This window comes from Brachypodium distachyon, chromosome 2, assembly GCF_000005505.3.
Source record: "Brachypodium distachyon strain Bd21 chromosome 2, Brachypodium_distachyon_v3.0, whole genome shotgun sequence".
Lineage (NCBI taxonomy): Eukaryota > Viridiplantae > Streptophyta > Magnoliopsida > Poales > Poaceae > Brachypodium > Brachypodium distachyon.
This window is the reverse complement of record NC_016132.3, coordinates 36,195,207-36,212,245: the sequence shown is the minus strand read 5'-3', so window position 1 is coordinate 36,212,245 and position 17,039 is coordinate 36,195,207. Positions and strand designations below refer to the sequence as shown.

Here is a 17,039-nt window from a genome sequence, read left to right as displayed (position 1 = left end):
CAAGTCAATTTGATACTGGGCTCATACATGACACATCATAGACTGACAGGGATAGGCTGTCTCTGAGAAATCAGATTTTATTTGCCTGCAAAACCTTCAACCCAGATAAACTGAAGAAACAGCCGCAATAACCTAAGGCTGCTGGCTCCATCCACAGCGCATCTATAAATTCCTTCAGAGAACAGATAAAAGAAACGCACTAACACGACTGACAGAATAAATATCAACCTTTGCCGTAATTGCATCACTCACTGGCATCAGTCTTCAGTTTCTTCCCTGTGCATGATTTTCAAAGTTCGAATGCGCAGAAAGATTAACCAGCATACATGAATTTGTATCGCAGCAACAGTAAGTACAGTACCGACAGATGAACTGATACAGAAATCAACACTGTCTAAGGATAGAAGCAATATGAAGCTCCTGCAGAGCATTTGCAAAAGCATGCTGAATCCCACATTCCCTAAATTATACAGCAAGAGTCACTGTATACATAATTTGACTGAACAGAACAGCAACTAAGTCCGGAAGCATAAATAATAACATGAAACGAGGCTGAAATATCCAAGACCAACTAGAGAAGTTGCTACTTTCGTCGCCAAAGCCACAAAATCTTGTCATCATAAGCTGAAGTTTAGCATCTTCTTCCTGTAGCAAACTCAGGGTACTGAGACATATCAGAAGATTTCACTAAATAAGAGAAGAAAATAAGTTTCAGAGTATACAGCTAGCAGCATTGTCTTTTTGTGTGTGTAAAAGCTAAGTTTTTTCCTTCTTTTCAAGTAACTAAAAAGTTTGCAATTCAAACTGAATTCTTTAGTTCAAAAATTTCAGTATAACAGATCATTGATAAGAACTTGCAAAGTAGGGTTACCACCTTGTGAAGCACCTTGTTCAGTAGGGCTCAAGAACAAAGGCGGCCACGCCGTTGTGTAAGGATAGATCAGTGCTGATGGGCAATCCTCCTTCAGAGACAACCTCTCCGGCCTCATAGTTTCGAGATCAATGGAGAACAGAAGCGCCCCATGGCGCAAAAACACAAAACCAGCAGCCACACCGATGACATCCAGCCCATCTCGGTACGACCATGGTGAACCATGCATCTCCTCCATCGCCCTGTTGAACCTCACAGACGTATCCACCAGCCTCCATATCAGCCCTCCGGTGCCGTCCTCCACAGCAGCCCAAACCTCAATTGACCAGGCACGCATGGTGAGCAGGTAAAGCCCACCGTCCTCCTCCTTCTCAAAGACATCAAAGCTGAGTTTATGCAGTTCTTTCGGGAGATCCACCAGAGAGAACTCTGTCGTTGCAGTGTTGAGCGCTACCATGCGCTCCCCACCCTCAAGCTTCCAGTACAGCGATCTGTGCGAATGCATCGCGCGGGAGCCAGCAAGATTGGGCTGGCTCGCGAGCCCAGCGACGTCGGCCCAGCGGAACTCGCTGGAGGAGAGGACTGAAGCGCGCATCTCGGAGGAGCCGGAGCCGGCGTCTCGCGAAATGCAGACCGCGTGGAACACCGAAGAGTTGACATCGCCTGCGACGAGGCCGTACCCTACGGGGCGCTCGGTGGGGGGCGCCGGGAGTGAGACCCAGCGCCGGCTCAGCGGGTCGGCCACGACGAGTTCTCCGGACGCCAAGTTACGAGCCAGGAGACGGCCGTTCCGGCAGTCCAAGACCTGCCACGGGGCACCGCCGCCCGGGAGGAAGGACAGAGCGAAATCACCGGTCTCAGCGACGCGGCGCGTTTCGTCGGCGGCTTCCTCGGAGAGAAGGAGAGGCAGGTGGTCTTCGGGGCGAAGGAGGCAGCCGAGGAGGAGCGGGCAGGTGGAGGGGTTGAGGCGGCGGAACTGACGGAGGAAGGCAGCGTTGCGGGCCGCGCCGAGGAAGGGCTTGCAGGCGAGCGCGGTGCGGAGGAGATCGGCGGGGGTTGGGAGGCGGAGGAACACCTCGTGCAGGAGATCGTTCCCGAGGACGTAGACCGGAGTGGCGGCGGCGGCCGGAGCCATGGGGATGAACCTGCAAAGGGGATGGGAACTTTTTAGCGAAAACAACCCTGAAGTTTAGTTGAAATGGTAATTCTTCTTCTCTACCCCTTTTACTATTTCGGAATGTTTGGCGAAAAGAACCGTGAAACTCACCTTGTTTGAGCGGCGGCGGTCGGCATGGTCCGGTGGAATGCGGCGGATCTGGACCGGTGGGCGGCGGATCCGAGCCAGCGGAAGGCAGGACGGTGCGACAGGCTCTGGACACCGACGACGACGATATCTTGGACAACGGTGGTAAGCGAGTGGGTGAGACGGTGGCGGATCCAAGTAGGACTCGGGCAGATCTGGGGGAGATGGGGAGGGCGGCGTGGACGGAAGGAAAGGGGAGGATGGAAGGAAACGGCGATGGCAATGGGAGAGATGTGGGAGGAGGAGGCGGCTGGCGCAGGAGAGCCCCAACCCTAATAGGAGAGTGGACGAGGTGTGGGGGACAGGATCGGGTCTGGGTCTAGTTTTCTTTGGGGGGTTGGACGCGGTGGTATTTTACCTGCAATTACGGTGTGCTTTAGTGGCAATTCATAAGAGACATGTGGAGAATTCCGTAAAACTTGTCCATACCAGTTTTTTTTTAGTAAGATGAGGGTTTCCTCCGGGCCTCATTTTAGTGAAATGAAACTACGGTGTATCATTGTTTACATCACAGTTGAACATATAAAAGAAAATTGACGCAACGATTAGAAGTCAGACAGAGTTCAGAGCTTGGCGAACGACAACCAAAATGACAGCTAGACCAAAACATAAGCCAACAACTCAAGCCATATGCGTCTCAGTGTGGAACCAGTTCATCTGGGATATATAGCTGAAAGTGCAGGTCCTCAACTGTCCAGGCACCACCTCTTGGCTTTAGAACCATGCAATTCGCAATAGCTCAGCCTCTTGTGCTCCATAGCACGCATGAAGTTTGCTAGTCGATCCTGTGTCTCCTTCCGTCAAACCAGCATTCATGATGACACAATGCAATCGTCCCACTCCTGATTTTCTGAGCACTTCACCATTTCCTTCCCTGAAAACACAAAGCATTAAGATGAGTCCATAAAACATTGCAGAAGAGACAGCATTATGAGCAGCATGTTTTTTTATTGCTAATCCACCATCGACCAATGATTCAAAATCAGCCCCAATTTGCACCCCTAGTAGATCAGCAACTAGCTTTCATATTTCCTAGGCCACAACACACCCACAAAAATATGGTGAACTGTCTCCTCCTTGGCACAGAAAATGCATGGGAGATCATCGACCGGGTGCCGTTTCTGCAAGTTATCTCTAATAAACAACTTGTTATTTGATAGCAGCCACAAGAAAACATGAATTTTAGGAGGAACAATAATGTTCCAGATGGCAGATGAGTGTACAGGAACCACCCACCATTATTAACTACAACATAGAAAGATTTGACGGAAAAAACAAAAGGAAATAGGTGTATCATTATCCTCGGTCAGCTGAACATTAGGACAATGTCTTCAAGTTGATACCAATGAGACATCAAAGCCTCATCAAAAGTTCTTCCAATGTAACCTTCAGATGCTCCATGTCCTAGATATCAGCAAAAGTAAGATCATGCATATTAAAAATAATATACAGGTCTCAGATTGGGTAGCCAAACTGCAATGCCCAAACCAAATGTCCTCTCAAAACTTAATTGCTCTACCATTACCAACTTGCCAAGTCTAGCGGTGTTAGCAGCACATGCCACACCTTTCCAAAACGGGGAGGCATTGAGCTCAGAAGACCATAAAAGATTTACGTTGGAGTTTTTTTTTACAGGACATTTAGGTTGGAGGTATTATACGTGAAGTCCAAAATTCTCCTCCATATGTTCAGACCAGTTTCTCGATTCCTACTGTGGAAAGGTTCAGCCGTGGAAAAAAGCCCAAACAACTTTCCTTATTTTCTGACTTCCTAGGGGCCTAACAAGGGAACAAGTGAGTATTGGTGTAATTTTGTATTTTGCTAAGGGCACATGTGAAGAAATCCGTGTAGAAGTTTTGGGCTCACGATCACGAGCTCGGCCCGAAAAAATGGCTAAAAAGAAAAGAAATCATCCCGATTTGGGATTGACTGTTCCTTCCGCCACGGCCGCCGCCGCCGCCGCCGCCCCCCATGCTCCTCCTAATGCGCCGCCTCCCTGCCGCCCCCTCTCTCCTCGCCGTCCACTCGCGCATCTCCCGCGCGCCGCCCGCTCTCGTTCTCCGGCAACCACACGGTCCCCTGGCAACGACGACGACGTCCACGACACCCGCTGTATCCTCCCCCTCCTCCGCGGGTTCGCCGCCCTCAGAGAATCAGCCAGCAGTGGATCAGGGGAGCGGAACCGATCCCCGTCCCGAAACCCTCGACCGGGATTGGGGCTCGACGTTGTCCCGGGCGGATCCGGCAGCGATGGTTGGGACCCTGGGCCGATTGCACGGCGAGCAGATCCATTTGGGCCTGGGAACCTTCAATCCGCTGCTGCGTCAAGCGTGCGAAGCAGGCGACTTCGCTCACTTCGCCAAGGTATTCAGACACTTGCTGCTCTCCAAAGCTGCTCCCGACTTGACTTCTTACATGTATGTCGCCAGGGCCCTTGGGGATTTAGAGGACCCTGAACTGATGCTCAAGTTTGTCAGAGAGATACTGGAAATCACGCATGGTAGAGGCCCTACGGTAGTGAATCGCATAATTTTCGCCGCGGGTAGGTACGGACACATCGATAAAAGTTTGATCATGTTCCAAGAGTTGAAGAGAGATCAGAGATGCTTGGATGTCGTCACGTTCAACACTGTATTGGACATGCTGGGCAAAGCTGGTCGGGTGGACCAAATGCTTCATGAGGTGAAGCTGATGGACGAACTTGGCCATTCCCCTGACATTGTGACGTATAATACAGTGATAAACTGCCTGCGTTGGCTTGGGAGATTTGATCTGTGCAAAAGTTTTGCAACAGAGATGTTTGACAGAGGCATTTGTCCAGATTTGAGAACATATAGCGCACTCATTGATGGTTTCGGACGGGCTGGTCGTATAACTGAGGCCCTAGAAGTGTTTGAAGAAATGAAGAAGTCACATCAACCTTCAATTTACATCTATCGTGCACTAATCAGTGACCTCAAAAAAGCTGGACGGATTGAACTAGCACAAAAGCTGCTTGAAGAGATGAATTCAAGGGCTTCTGATTTATTAGGCCCTGAAGATTTCAAGCAGAAGTTCAAGGGAAGAAGGATCACTAAAAGTGGGTAAGAAGCAGATGACTTCTCTTCAAGGCCTGTGTGATTCCTTCATATGCGCCATGTGCCGATACACGGTTCCAGTATTCCAGGGTTTACTGGTATATGTTGAATCTTCAGTGGAGGCATCTCAGGAAGAATCAGAGAACCGCGAAGCTCAATGAAAAATGCATGATCAAAGACAGCTTACGGGCCTGAATGAAATATCATGGCTGCAGAACCTTGTTGGACTGAACTGCATTTCAAGAGACACCCACACTCGAGTTACCAGGCAGTGGACTAAATGAGTATCTCTGTTTGAGGAATATGTGATGCACAGCTACTCTGGTAGGCATGTGAATCATGACCATTGTCCACTTATGGAAAGAACATTGTTTTGATCTAAACTTCTGGGTGTGATCTGGAGAATTGTGAAATCTTGTGATCTGCTGTTTCAACATTTTCTGTTCCTTTTCAGTGGATCCGGAGAATTGCGAAATCTTGTGATCTGCTATTTCTGTAGGATGTGTTTGTAAATCACTAGGCATAATAGTAATCAGATCTTTTTGTTATTGGTATCCTCTATATCCATGCGGCCAATGAATATACACTACACTTTTGTAAGTTTATTGAATCCAGATGTTCTTGTTATTTATTTGATCATCTATGATTCACGCTCAGGTGCGATGAAATGGATTCAGTATATTTGAAACAGTTGACCTTTTCTTTTTTTTTTCACAGTTTAAATTCAATCTAGCGATTAATTAGTGATCTACAGATAACACTGGAGTGTAGAGAGAGGAACCGACCATTCTCATGGATTTTGCAAGACTTCACATCTGCATTTTTTTTAATGAAAAACAGCTATTCCCTCCGTCCATCAAAATGTCTCAAGTTTGTTACAATTTGAATGTAGACATGAATTAGTGTATAGATGCATTTAAATTTAGTCAAAGTTGAGACATCCTTTGTTGGACGGAGGAAGTACAATTTTTTTCTTTCGGTCACGGATCTCTGCTAGAGATGTCCTCCCTCCGATCCATAATAAGTGTCGGAGACTTATTGCAAAATAATAAGTGTCGGAGACTTATTGCAAAATTATACTGACTTTGTACTAAATCTTCGACACTTATTATGGATCGGAGGGAGCACCATTTATCATAATTTTCAAGCGAAATAATTAGTATGTCATGACACCTCGCATAATACTAAGCTTTTGCACATGTTGGAATGACGGGTTAGTAAGAAAAGAAAGAACATTTCAATTTTTTTAGAAGCTTTTCACATGTTGGACCTAGAATGAAAATCATTTTTATCTCAAAAATGATTATTTTAATAACAAAAAAATACATTTTCTCGGAACTCGGCACTTGAGGGTTTTAGAAGCTTTAGAAACTTTGTGAAGGCAGGCCTGAAATCCGACCCACCCAAAGCTTAGGGTATGCCCAGGTCTAGTTGGACATACCGTGGGTAGCAACGGACTTGAGCCCGAAACATTGTTCCCGTGGGTTTTACTCCATTAACGACTTACTCGGTTCATAAGATTTTGAAATCATATGAACAAAAAAGGTAGAGGATTGGAAGGTCTTGCAACTTCAATGCTTATGAATTTTCATGAGGTCTCCCCTAATGCTAAGAATCATTAAGAATTAGCTCAATTTGGATACGATCCTTAGGTCTCACCTAATGCTAAAAATCACAAATGTTGAAATCTTGTAAAAGTCCTCTAAAAATCGTGCAAACTGAATGAGTCCTTAGGGTGGGGACATGCAATTTTAGTCTTAGAGGGCTGGTTATGGGTAGCAAACCTAGATTTTGAGGGAAGGGGTCTGTTCCAGGTTTGGCACTCTTCGCACCTGATATATGTCAAACTCGTGAGCATATGACACGTGGCTGCAAAATTACAATTGAATTGACCACCACTATTGGGGTGTTTACTTGCAAAATAGGCAAAATCATGGGACCGAGAGCATTTGGTAGAAAATTTGACGGGTGTGAGCATGTGGCCCGATGCTTGATGCCACGTGGCATAGAAAACAAAAAATGTGGCCTGCCAGGAATATATTTGAGTTCTACATAGACGAGTGCTAGGGTTTGAAAATTTCAAAAAGAGAAATATTTTGACACACAAAATATGAAAAAAAAAAGAAATTTCAAATAATTTCAAAAACGAAGTAACAAACTCAAATAAACCCCCAAAATAAATGCGTGATGACAGCTTCCTGATTGAGTGCGATGTCACTGTTATGGAAGAACCAAAGGTGGGGCTGACAGCGACTACCTTCAACATCCAAGTCCCTCCCTCAGATTTAGGGGAGGATTTGGGAGAATTTCGGGAGACACAAGAGGGAACAGATGTCAATTTCAAGGTCAAAGGGAAGAATTTCCATGCACATAAGGCTGTGGTTGCAGCGCGATCTCCGGTCTTCAGAGCAGAGCTCTTTGGGCCGATGAGCGACGTGGCAAGGCGGGACATAAGAATTGAAGATATGCAGCCTGCTGTATTCAAGGCATTGCTTCACTTCATCTACACGGATTCTTTGCCTTCCATGGAAAATCTGGATGGAGATGAGGGTAAAGAAATGGTTAAGCACTTGCTGGTGGCTGCTGATAGGTATGCCATGGAAAGGATGAAGTTAATGTGTGAGAGCATCCTTTGCAAGAGCCTTGATATTGAGAATGTCACTTCTACGTTAGCTCTAGCTGACCAATATCACTGCAGCAACCTCAAAGATGCTTGCCTTGATTTTGTAACTTCTCCAGATAGAATGGATGATGTGATCTCAAGCCAAGGGTATGCTCAACTTAAAAGATCTTGTCCTACTGTCATAATAGATGTCTTGGAGTGGGCAACTAAGTCTCGCAAAATTTAGTCTGCTCATCCTTGCTTAGCCTATGAATAGTTTAGTTGATACATAACCTCGTTAGGTGGAGCTGGCTTCTCATTTGTTAGTTTCCAATGATCTTCTGGATAATGGTAGGCATTTGTAAAACTATCTCTGCATGTGATGGCTGCTCATCTTGTTATCTCTTTTATGTGATGATGGTTCATGTTATCTAGGCTAGCGCCCTTGTATTCTTGGCCAAACTATTCATTTATGTTAAAATTTCCTTAATAATTCTTTAATGTGACATCCTTTCATTCTTGGGTGCTTGCATCTTGTAGTGTACCTTGATTCAGGTACAAATGTCCTTAATAAATCGATCTATTCACTGTGCGATGCATTAATATTCCATGAATGTGCTACAGTATTAGTTAGTATTTGAAAATCAATTTGTCTCTGTCATGCATAACTCAAGATAGCTGTGGTGGTCAGCCCCATCTTTGGTGCTTTGCCTAACAGTCATTGGGAGTTGCTTGACTTCATGCAGCAGTTCGTGCTCCCTCTGTCTGATCAGGTTTTCCAGGAAGCTATCTCCATCTTGGATATTGTTCAGACTGCTGACTCGTCCCCAACTGATAAGGACTTGTGGCTCAGTGTTTGGGGCAATGGCTGCTATTGCTCCAAAGATTTTTATGCCAGTCACTTTGATTTCCATTGGTGCCTGAAGGTGATCTGCTGGATTTGGAAATCCAATTGCATCCCCAAGATCAAAGGCTTCGATTGGCTTCTATCTCTTGACAGTCTCAATACCAGGGATCTCATGGACAGAAATAATTGCAATAGGGGGATGGCCTTGTTAACTGCTCGCTGTGCAATCTGGGCATCCGGGAGACCAGAAACCACTTTTTTTTCCAATGTTCTTTCAGTCAGCTTTGCTGGGACTTGATTGGTATTCGTGGCATTGCTACTGGATCCCTTTTGGACCGATTTATCTTTGCCCGAATGTCCATTCTTCCTGCTTTCTCCTCTGAAGTGTTCCTCACTGCTTGCTGGCACATTTGGAAATTGGAAGCAACGTAATGCCCTAATTTTCAGACAGATTCCGGCATTTTCAACTATGCGGCTCAGTAGCTTCAAACTTGATCTCTCTGCCCAAAGCTCTAGTTTAATGATCAGGCTAAAATGGCCATCCTGGCGTGGCTAGTTTCTGTGTCTTTGTGCCTTGAGGGCATTGTATCTTGCAACCTCTGTTATATATACTGTCGGAGCGACCTACAAGTTTTGGTCAAAAATAGTCATTGGGAGTTATCGTCGTGTTTCTACTGTACTCCTTCAAACTGTAACCGCAGTCAGCCATGTAGAGTACAGGGTGTAAATTAAGGATGTCATCCTGTGAATTATGTAGTTTCCAAACCTGGTACTAAAGAGGCATGCCTTCCTCTTTTCTCGTTCTTTCTTAGACGGTGTTCTTCAGCAAGATCAAAGGTACTGTTTACTTTTTTTTTTGTCTTACATGTACGTTTTTCATGGATTAGTTTTTCTTTGTTACTACTAATAGATGCATTGACCTATCTCTATGATCCATTTGCTTCAGATACCATGGAATATCTGATTCATGCCATCCATTTTTCTCAGGTACCGTGCTATAGGTTACTCTGCTTCAGATTTTTTTTCTTGCTCTGGAGCAGTTGATAATTTCTGATTGCAATGATATAACCTGCTTCAAGGTACATTCCCTGCTGCAGCAGCAACATTACCGTAAGCATCAGGTGACAACATGTCAATGCTACAGTTGATGGGGGAGGCCTTAATGGAAATCTTGCAAATCAAACAAATATGTCTAAGTGGTAAAATTCAAGATTCAACCATACATGGTCTATTTAGTTTGTATTGAGCTTCCATCTGTTGTGTCCCAACCAGTCGCTTTAGAACATCAAAGTGTTACAGGTTAGTTGCATTTAACATGTGTACTGTGGAACATGATTAATTTTCAAGGATCTGTTTTTTGTCTGACGATCAGTACACCTCTGCCAGATATAGCCCGTAGGCTTTTTAGCACTGCTTGCACTGGCAAGACATACTCCCCCGTTCCACAATGGACTCAAATTTGTTCAAATATGGATGTATCTATACCTAAAAAAATCTAGATGCATGTAATAGAAAATCACTTAATATAAGATGAAGGGAATACCGGGGATCTTTATGACCAGTTAACAGAAATTTTACTTTGTAGGCAACAGTGGCATTGACATTTGATCCTATGCAGTGCAGGTAGGGCAGGATGGCCAAGGCATGACTCAGAAGTTAGAATCTAAGGCCCGATGTTGGAATGCTGACACGAACCTCAATAACGTGACAGTCACCGGCCGGCCTTAACTTTGAAATGAGAGTAAATTTCAGAAAACAACAGATTTTGAGTCTAGGTTTTCATGGGACACAAGTTTTGGAGTTTGCAACAGAAAATCACAGGGTTTTGGTCATAATTGTTTCAGAAAATCCAAATCATCCGGATTAGACATTTTGATAGAAAAACTGACAAGGAAGGCCCACCTGTAACATCCCACATCAGCCAAAGCCTTTTTTCCCTTGCCCCATAGTTTCTTCTTTATTTTCCCACACCCTTAGCATCTTTCTTCTTCAACTCCGGCTTAGTGGACATCGACCACCGGCGCCCAGCTTCTCCTTCTCCAGCACGGGATGGAGCCGGCCACCGCGGCAGGCTAGACCTGCTCGACGCCGCTGCTCGCCTTCGCGGGCTGGAGACGGAGGTGCGGACCTAGGGGTAGTGGGGTCGGGCGAGTAGAGCCCAGCGCCATGCTTGCCGGAGTCGAGCATGACGGTGGCGGCGGGCGGCGCTAGTGCAGTGGGGGCTACGGCGGGGAATCGATCGGGGGAAAGAAGGAATAGCGCGGAGAGCTCACCACGGAGCGGATGGTGGTGTAGGTTGGAGCAGATGCGCGCTAGAGCAGGCAGGCGTTGGAGATGGCTCGGCGGCCCGAGAGGAGGTCGATGCGGGGCTGCTCGGGGGCGCTGGAGAGGCGGGAGAAGGCGGAGCCGGCCTCGCGGGGTCGAGGCGGAGCTTCTGCGCGGGTCGTCTGGGTCGAGGAGGCCGTGGCGGAGCGGATCGAGGTGCGGCGGCGGGCCACCGGAGACAAGGAAGACGAGCGCGGGCCATTGGATTTCACGTGCCGTGCATTATGGAACGGAGCCTGTGCGGGAGATGACTTCCTGGAACCGTTGCCATACGTGAAGGATGACAGCCTCTTGGTTTGAGTGTGATCTGGCTGTTATGATGGAATCTAAGGTGGCCTTCACAGCGTCTAACTCTGGCATCCAAGTCCCTCCCTCGACTTGGGGGAGCATTTTGGAGAGTTACTGGAGAGTGAGGAGGACGCAGATCTCGACTTCAAGGTTAATGGGGAGCTTTTCGCTGCACATAGGATATGATTGTGGTTGCTGCGCGCTCGCCAGTCTTCAAAGCGGAGCAAGCGGTGCTCTCTGGGAGAGTGTCGTTGAGCTCCGGGACAAGGTGAAGCGGGAAGCACCTTCGGACGTGCTTCTCATATATTCACGTGTAAACAGAAGAAGTGTTTTTTAGAACTAGAAACATCAAAAACTGAAACAGAAGCCCAAACAAATAAAACAACAGAGAGACCAAAGAGATATGGGTTATTGTGGCACAGATGTTAATAACATCTATCTTAGTTAGGCTAGGAGTGCCCCGGACATAACAGTAACGGCTTCCCCCTGAATTTTTACTCTCCGATTTGCATCGTCCAACTCCAGATATAGTGTTCCATTCCTTTTAGATACCTGACGATATGTGGATGAAACAAAATATATTAACATTATATTTTATCAGACTAAGTGCCACGTTAGTTAGTGGTAGTATTTTTTTTTAACGAGTATAGTAGATATCCAAAGAATGATTGACATGACTGGCCAGAATACAAGGGCATATGCATTACCTGAAACGCCGTCAGTTTTTGTTTGCCCAGCTTTCCAGCCCAATATGGGGCCAGAGCACAATGTGCACTACCACAAACAAGGTCCTGTTATTATAATAATATAAACAATCAGAGGTAGATCAACACAAATTAGTCTATAAAAAAGGTTGTATTATTGCTATTTCTAACTAATCGAGAACTTATAATAGGTTATAAGGTAAAATAAACAAATTAAGCTTTCACTATCGACCATCACCTCGTCTACCCCAAGTTTTGGGCCAAAGACACGTGAGACAAAGTCAAAAGCAGATCCAGGAGGTGCCTGTCCCGTCACAATAACAGCTCTGCCGGCACATTTTTTCATTTGCTCCACGTTTGGAAGGACATGCACAACCTCTTTGCCCGAAGAAAGTTCCACCTGGCAGAATAATTCGAATCTTTTGGTTATACATTAAAAAAATCCATTTTTTTTAAAAGTACATCAATAAATGGTACCGGTACATATGAGGATTTCGCATATGATTCAAATTATATCGCACACGGTTAAGTTGTCCATTTTGGTAGAATATTATCCATTTTGATCTAATTTTCCACGAGTATGTACTATCCATTTTGGTCTAATTGTTCACCGGTACGTACTATCCATTTTGGTTGAATAACCGTGTGCGATGTAGCTTCCCATCGCACATCCTATAGAGTAAGGAAACATGTGTGGTAATGGGATCTGTCGCTCATGGTCTGAGTAATCATGTACGATGGCTTCGTCATGGTACATGGTTTTCAAGGTAAATTTAATCATGTGCAATGAACATTGTTTTAGTAACCATTAGAGGCACTTCCTATCCTCAGGGGACTATATGTGTACCATTGAAGTAAAAAAATAGAGGAAATCGTACTGGCAGTGTAGTAACTTTGCGCGGGTGGAAACATTTTAGTCCATAAACTTGAAAATAGTCCATCGTTACCCCTAACTTGGTTTGCAGAACCATTCTGGGTCCAAAACACTGAAGGTCCATTTCTGAGTTTTGACTTGAAATTTTGCAGATATATAAAAAACATCAGTTATCTAACATATGTAATTTTTAAAGATTTTTTTTGAAATTTTCAAATGTATGGTAATGTTGATGAAACTAGTACGCACGTGCCAAAAAAAGTCGTTATTAGGGTAATGGAAGTAGTAGTACGTACAATAAAGTCGTCGGTGATTGACGTCCTGTGAACGCTGGCGACCTTGAGCCCGTCGTTCAAAAACAGGGACGACGGCAGCTCGTGGCCAGCGGAAGCAGTGCAATCCACGAGAACTTCACATATGGGAAAATCCAGCTCGATGAACGCCTTCGTCTTCTTCTCCGGTACCGGTGCCGGAACCTTCTTGGCAGCCAGGGTCATCCCCGACTTTGTCACGAACTCGGCCATCATGTCCTCCTCCGGCGCCGGCACGAGGACGGCGGTGAAGAGGAAGTGAGCGGAGGCGAGCGTGGCGTGCCCGCAGAGCGCAACCTCGGTGGCGGGGCTGAACCATCGGATGTGGAACCGCGGCGGCGCCGGCGCGGCTGAAGAGGCGTTCAAGGTGCGGGAGAGGAAGGCGGTCATGGGGGCGTTGAACTCCGCGGCGACAGACTGCAGCCACCGCTCGTCGGCGCCATGGACGTCCTCGTCCTCCAAGAGGCACACCGCCGCCGGGTTGCCCTTGAAAGCCTCGCCCGCGAACGCATCCACCTATACATGTAAATCCCTTCAAATGAGAGCAAACTAACTTTGTACTACTCCAAACAACAGAAGAAGAAGAAGGCTAGGAAAAGATCGAGTTGTTAGCAAATAGCAAGGGCGAATATGTACTGTACTGACCACGACGTACTGGGTGGCTCGCTTTGCCATTTTCCCACTAAGCAGCTGCTCAGCTACGTCCAAAACCTGTGCCAGCGTTACTGATATGAGCCGATCCAACATGTTTTATAGGTGTGGCAGATTGTACGTGTCCCCATTTGCATGCATGGCTTTGCCTAATCAGAGATCCCCCATGTGCGCGTACATCTGATCCAGATCTCCTCAAGTATTTATGTTTTCTGTTTATATTCTCGGCCATATGATTCTTCACAAACATAAAAAGCAATTTTGCACCGGGCACGCCGCCGCACACGTACGAAATCACGCCAGCGTTTTCCTAAATCACACGCTGCCATACACGCATGCTGAGAGCCAGGAGGATGTTTAGCTTTACACTTTGGTTTGTCTGCTCCTTTCTTACTGGATACGAAACGAATCAAACCCCAAACCTTAGATTAACTGAAGTCAATGGAAGGTCTGCAATTAATAATTCTAGCTAGGGTACCGTAAAGAGAACTCTCTTTTTCTCTCTTTCTAAACCGATTATCTCTAAATTATATATCATTATCCACTATATCATTATCCACTTGTAACATACGTGAGAAACAATTTTCCATTTAACACAGCACCGTACGTGTTTTCCTAATAACGAGCTGCAACGGATGTTGAACAAGGATATAAATCATAAAACACCGGGATCCCAACCTTAATTAGTGAGTACGTAGAGTATGTGAATGTACTCACAGCTAGGGCCGGCTTGAAAAAAGAACTTGTGGCTCGACTCGGAGGCATGCACCACAAATTAAAGGAATACGTACAACCTTGAGGTTGGAGAAGTCGTTGTTGGAGGCAGACTACACCTAACAGTGAGTACGTAGAGTATGTGATGCAATTGCAGTTAGGACTGGAAAAAGAGAACTTGCAGGTTGCCTCATGGACCTCAAATTAGAGAGGAATGCAACCTTGAGGTCGAGGAATTAAGTCGTTTTAGGGGGCAGAGTACGTGCGGCTCTCGACTCTGAACCATGCACCGCAAAATAGAAAAATGCAACGTTGAGCTCGGAGAAGTCCTCGTTGAGTCTACACCCAACCTTACGTAATGGACCATGAATTAGAGGCTAGGGATGGGGAAAAAAACTTGCGGCTCTATTCCGAGAGTCAGAGTCTTTTTTTTTTTGCGAAGACTCAGAGAGTCAGAGTCATGCACCGTGAATTAGAGGAACAGCGAGTTCTGCATTTTACTCTTTACCTCTTGGATGCTTCTCATGCCGTGATTCTTCTCTTTTGTTTCCTGCATTATCGTGGATGCTTCTCCTGTCTTCGAGGCTCTTCTCCGTGCGAGTCATTATCTCAATGTTGTTGATAGTGGAACCATTAAATCAATCAAGTATTTTCTACCCGACCAACGGAGGGCCAGAGCCATCCTAAATATTCTCCATTGAACAAAATCGGAACAAAATAGCCATGTGCATACATGTGTCTGCAAGAAAACAATACACAGGAAGAGAGCGCATGGCAAAAGTACAACAGGGTTGCAGGTCAGGCGCCCATGAAAGCCTTGCCCCCACGTACATATATAGTTGATTTGTTGTTTGGTATGATTTTTATTTAATTTTGAAAGAGTAAATTGCACAGAAACACATCTGTAAGGGCTCGTGTAACAAAAAACCACACTGCGCGCTATGGAATATAGCAGCAATGCATGGCGGGTCGAAATCAAGGTCAGTGGCGGTGGACTGACCCGTCCTGATGAAGCTTGCGCCACTGGTGCTTCGGACCTCCACTTGAGGTACCAGCACCACTGGTGTTGTACCAGCACCAGTGGACGGTCCGTCCACCGCCACTAGAGGTAGGTAGGAAGCTCCCCCAATGGCACCAGTGGCCGGGGACACAGACAACTCCTCAAAAAGCAGAAATAGCTAGAGTGAGGGGGGAGGGGGAAGAAGAGGGAGGGGAAGAGAGACCAACCTTGCTGCCGCCATTCCAGTTTGGCAGAGCTTCGTCGTCACCGTCGAGGATGAGCCGTAGTTGGTCTTAAAGAACGCGCGAGTTGGACCAGCTGCTGCCTCACTCACATGCTTTTATATGGAGACCCACAAAACAGTAGTGGCCGTGGACAGGAACATCCACTGGTGGCCGAGCACCAATGGCGGTGGTCTTTTCATCACCGGATCAACAACCACCGGTGCTCACCCACCAGAGGCCGTGCACTATGCCAGAATGTGTCTCTCGTGGACAACCTTCAGGGTTGTTCGAGCGGGGCAAACAAATCATGGCCACTGGTGCTCCACCAGTGGCGGTGGTGGTCTAGCACCAGTAGAGGTGGAGATGGTGACAAGACAATCACCGCCACTGGTGCTCCAACACCAATTGCTGTGCGCGTGCACAGCCACTGGTGAATCCCCAACAAAGGCTGTCCTCGTGCCGCCCCATTCAGCTTCACGGATTGACGCTCAGATCCCGACCAGGTCGTGCGGCCGCCGGATCTCCGACCTCCTCCGGTTGCAGATCTGGCCGCCGTTTTCACACCAAATCCGGCTGTAGCAGCTCCCTCGAGCTTGTCGTCCTGCAGGGGAGATCCCGACTACCTCTCACTACATCACAGCATAGAATTCCCTACAGACGTTGGTCGGGAAAAGTCTACATATATTGACAGACTGTTGGTCGGTAAAGATACCGTCGGACGGTTGGTCGGTGCCGCACCAGTCCACGTACGCATCAAACCAACTAACAAATCAATTCAATTCCTTCTTCTCATGTTCTTGAATGAATTAATCTTGGAATCCGATCAACCAAATTCAATTGATTTGGGACCGATTGATGATCCGGGGGCAGTGTGTTTGCATCGCAGGGTGATCACGACGCACCAGAGACCAGCCCAGGATCTTGGTATTCCTTAGCGAGCCAGCCCGACGGAAATGGGCTTTTGGCCCAGCCGAACTCTGAGCAGTGCTGAACATTTTCTGCTCCGATCGGGATGCTAGAATTGCTGCGGGAAGCTGGATCGAAGGAGTTTCCTGAAGCTAGACAGTCCCCGAACACGCCCTAAGTATGCGTACGGTCCCCATACGCGGAGTAGTATGGCGACTCCGCGTTGAACCAACCTCGCAGCCTTCGGTGGATGTGGTATCTGCTATCTAGTATGTGCGTCTACAAGCTACCAATTAACTAGTTTACTGTCAAACCACGCAACAAAAGAAACAAAACGTAACC

At 46.6% G+C, this 17,039-nt stretch overlaps 4 protein-coding genes across 5 annotated transcripts; 2 read left to right on the top strand and 2 right to left on the bottom strand.

The window, feature by feature from the left end:
• Positions 1–307: 307 nt before the first annotated feature.
• LOC100829494 lies at positions 308–2,067 on the bottom strand. 2 transcript variants are annotated; one of them, XM_014898253.2, is made up of 2 exons: positions 875–2,067; positions 308–664 (listed from the first exon to the last, which is right to left on the bottom strand). In XM_014898253.2, exons 1-2 carry the CDS (start codon positions 2,004–2,006, stop codon positions 657–659), a joined length of 1,140 nt encoding a protein of 379 aa, XP_014753739.1. In that variant the 5' UTR covers positions 2,007–2,067; the 3' UTR covers positions 308–656. The 2 variants fall into 2 exon arrangements, with proteins under 2 accessions (XP_014753739.1, XP_003568946.1); XM_003568898.4 differs by having other exon boundaries at positions 308–645; positions 875–2,065.
• Positions 2,068–4,053: 1,986 nt separating this feature from the next.
• On the top strand, positions 4,054–5,892 carry LOC100837167 (pentatricopeptide repeat-containing protein At1g11900). Its single transcript, XM_024460128.1, has one exon. The coding sequence runs from the start codon at positions 4,146–4,148 to the stop codon at positions 5,259–5,261; it is 1,116 nt and encodes a 371-aa protein (XP_024315896.1). The 5' UTR covers positions 4,054–4,145; the 3' UTR covers positions 5,262–5,892.
• A 1,539-nt stretch (positions 5,893–7,431) lies between these two features.
• On the top strand, positions 7,432–8,100 carry LOC100829193 (BTB/POZ and MATH domain-containing protein 1-like). The gene has a single exon (XM_003568897.2). The coding sequence runs from the start codon at positions 7,432–7,434 to the stop codon at positions 8,098–8,100; it is 669 nt and encodes a 222-aa protein (XP_003568945.1).
• Positions 8,101–11,582: 3,482 nt separating this feature from the next.
• On the bottom strand, positions 11,583–13,937 carry LOC100828893 (uncharacterized isomerase BH0283). The gene is made up of 5 exons (XM_003568896.3): positions 13,848–13,937; positions 13,188–13,718; positions 12,256–12,417; positions 12,021–12,104; positions 11,583–11,865 (listed from the first exon to the last, which is right to left on the bottom strand). Exons 1-5 carry the CDS (start codon positions 13,875–13,877, stop codon positions 11,758–11,760), a joined length of 915 nt encoding a protein of 304 aa, XP_003568944.1. The 5' UTR covers positions 13,878–13,937; the 3' UTR covers positions 11,583–11,757.
• Between the last annotated feature and the right edge of the window lie 3,102 nt (positions 13,938–17,039).

Excerpts from the sequence above, each read along its gene's own strand:
- LOC100829494 (XM_003568898.4), bottom strand. The coding sequence starts at position 2,006 with ATGGCTCCGGCCGCCGCCGCCACTCCGGTCTACGTCCTCGGGAACGAT.
- LOC100837167 (XM_024460128.1), top strand. The coding sequence starts at position 4,146 with ATGCTCCTCCTAATGCGCCGCCTCCCTGCCGCCCCCTCTCTCCTCGCC.
- LOC100829193 (XM_003568897.2), top strand. The coding sequence starts at position 7,432 with ATGCGTGATGACAGCTTCCTGATTGAGTGCGATGTCACTGTTATGGAA.
- LOC100828893 (XM_003568896.3), bottom strand. The coding sequence starts at position 13,877 with ATGGCAAAGCGAGCCACCCAGTACGTCGTG. Across the intron at positions 12,418-13,187 it reads CAATCACCGACGACTTTATT|GTGGAACTTTCTTCGGGCAA; the intron begins GTACGTACTACT and ends TTATTCTGCCAG. Across the intron at positions 11,866-12,020 it reads AAAAACTGACGGCGTTTCAG|GTATCTAAAAGGAATGGAAC; the intron begins GTAATGCATATG and ends ACATATCGTCAG.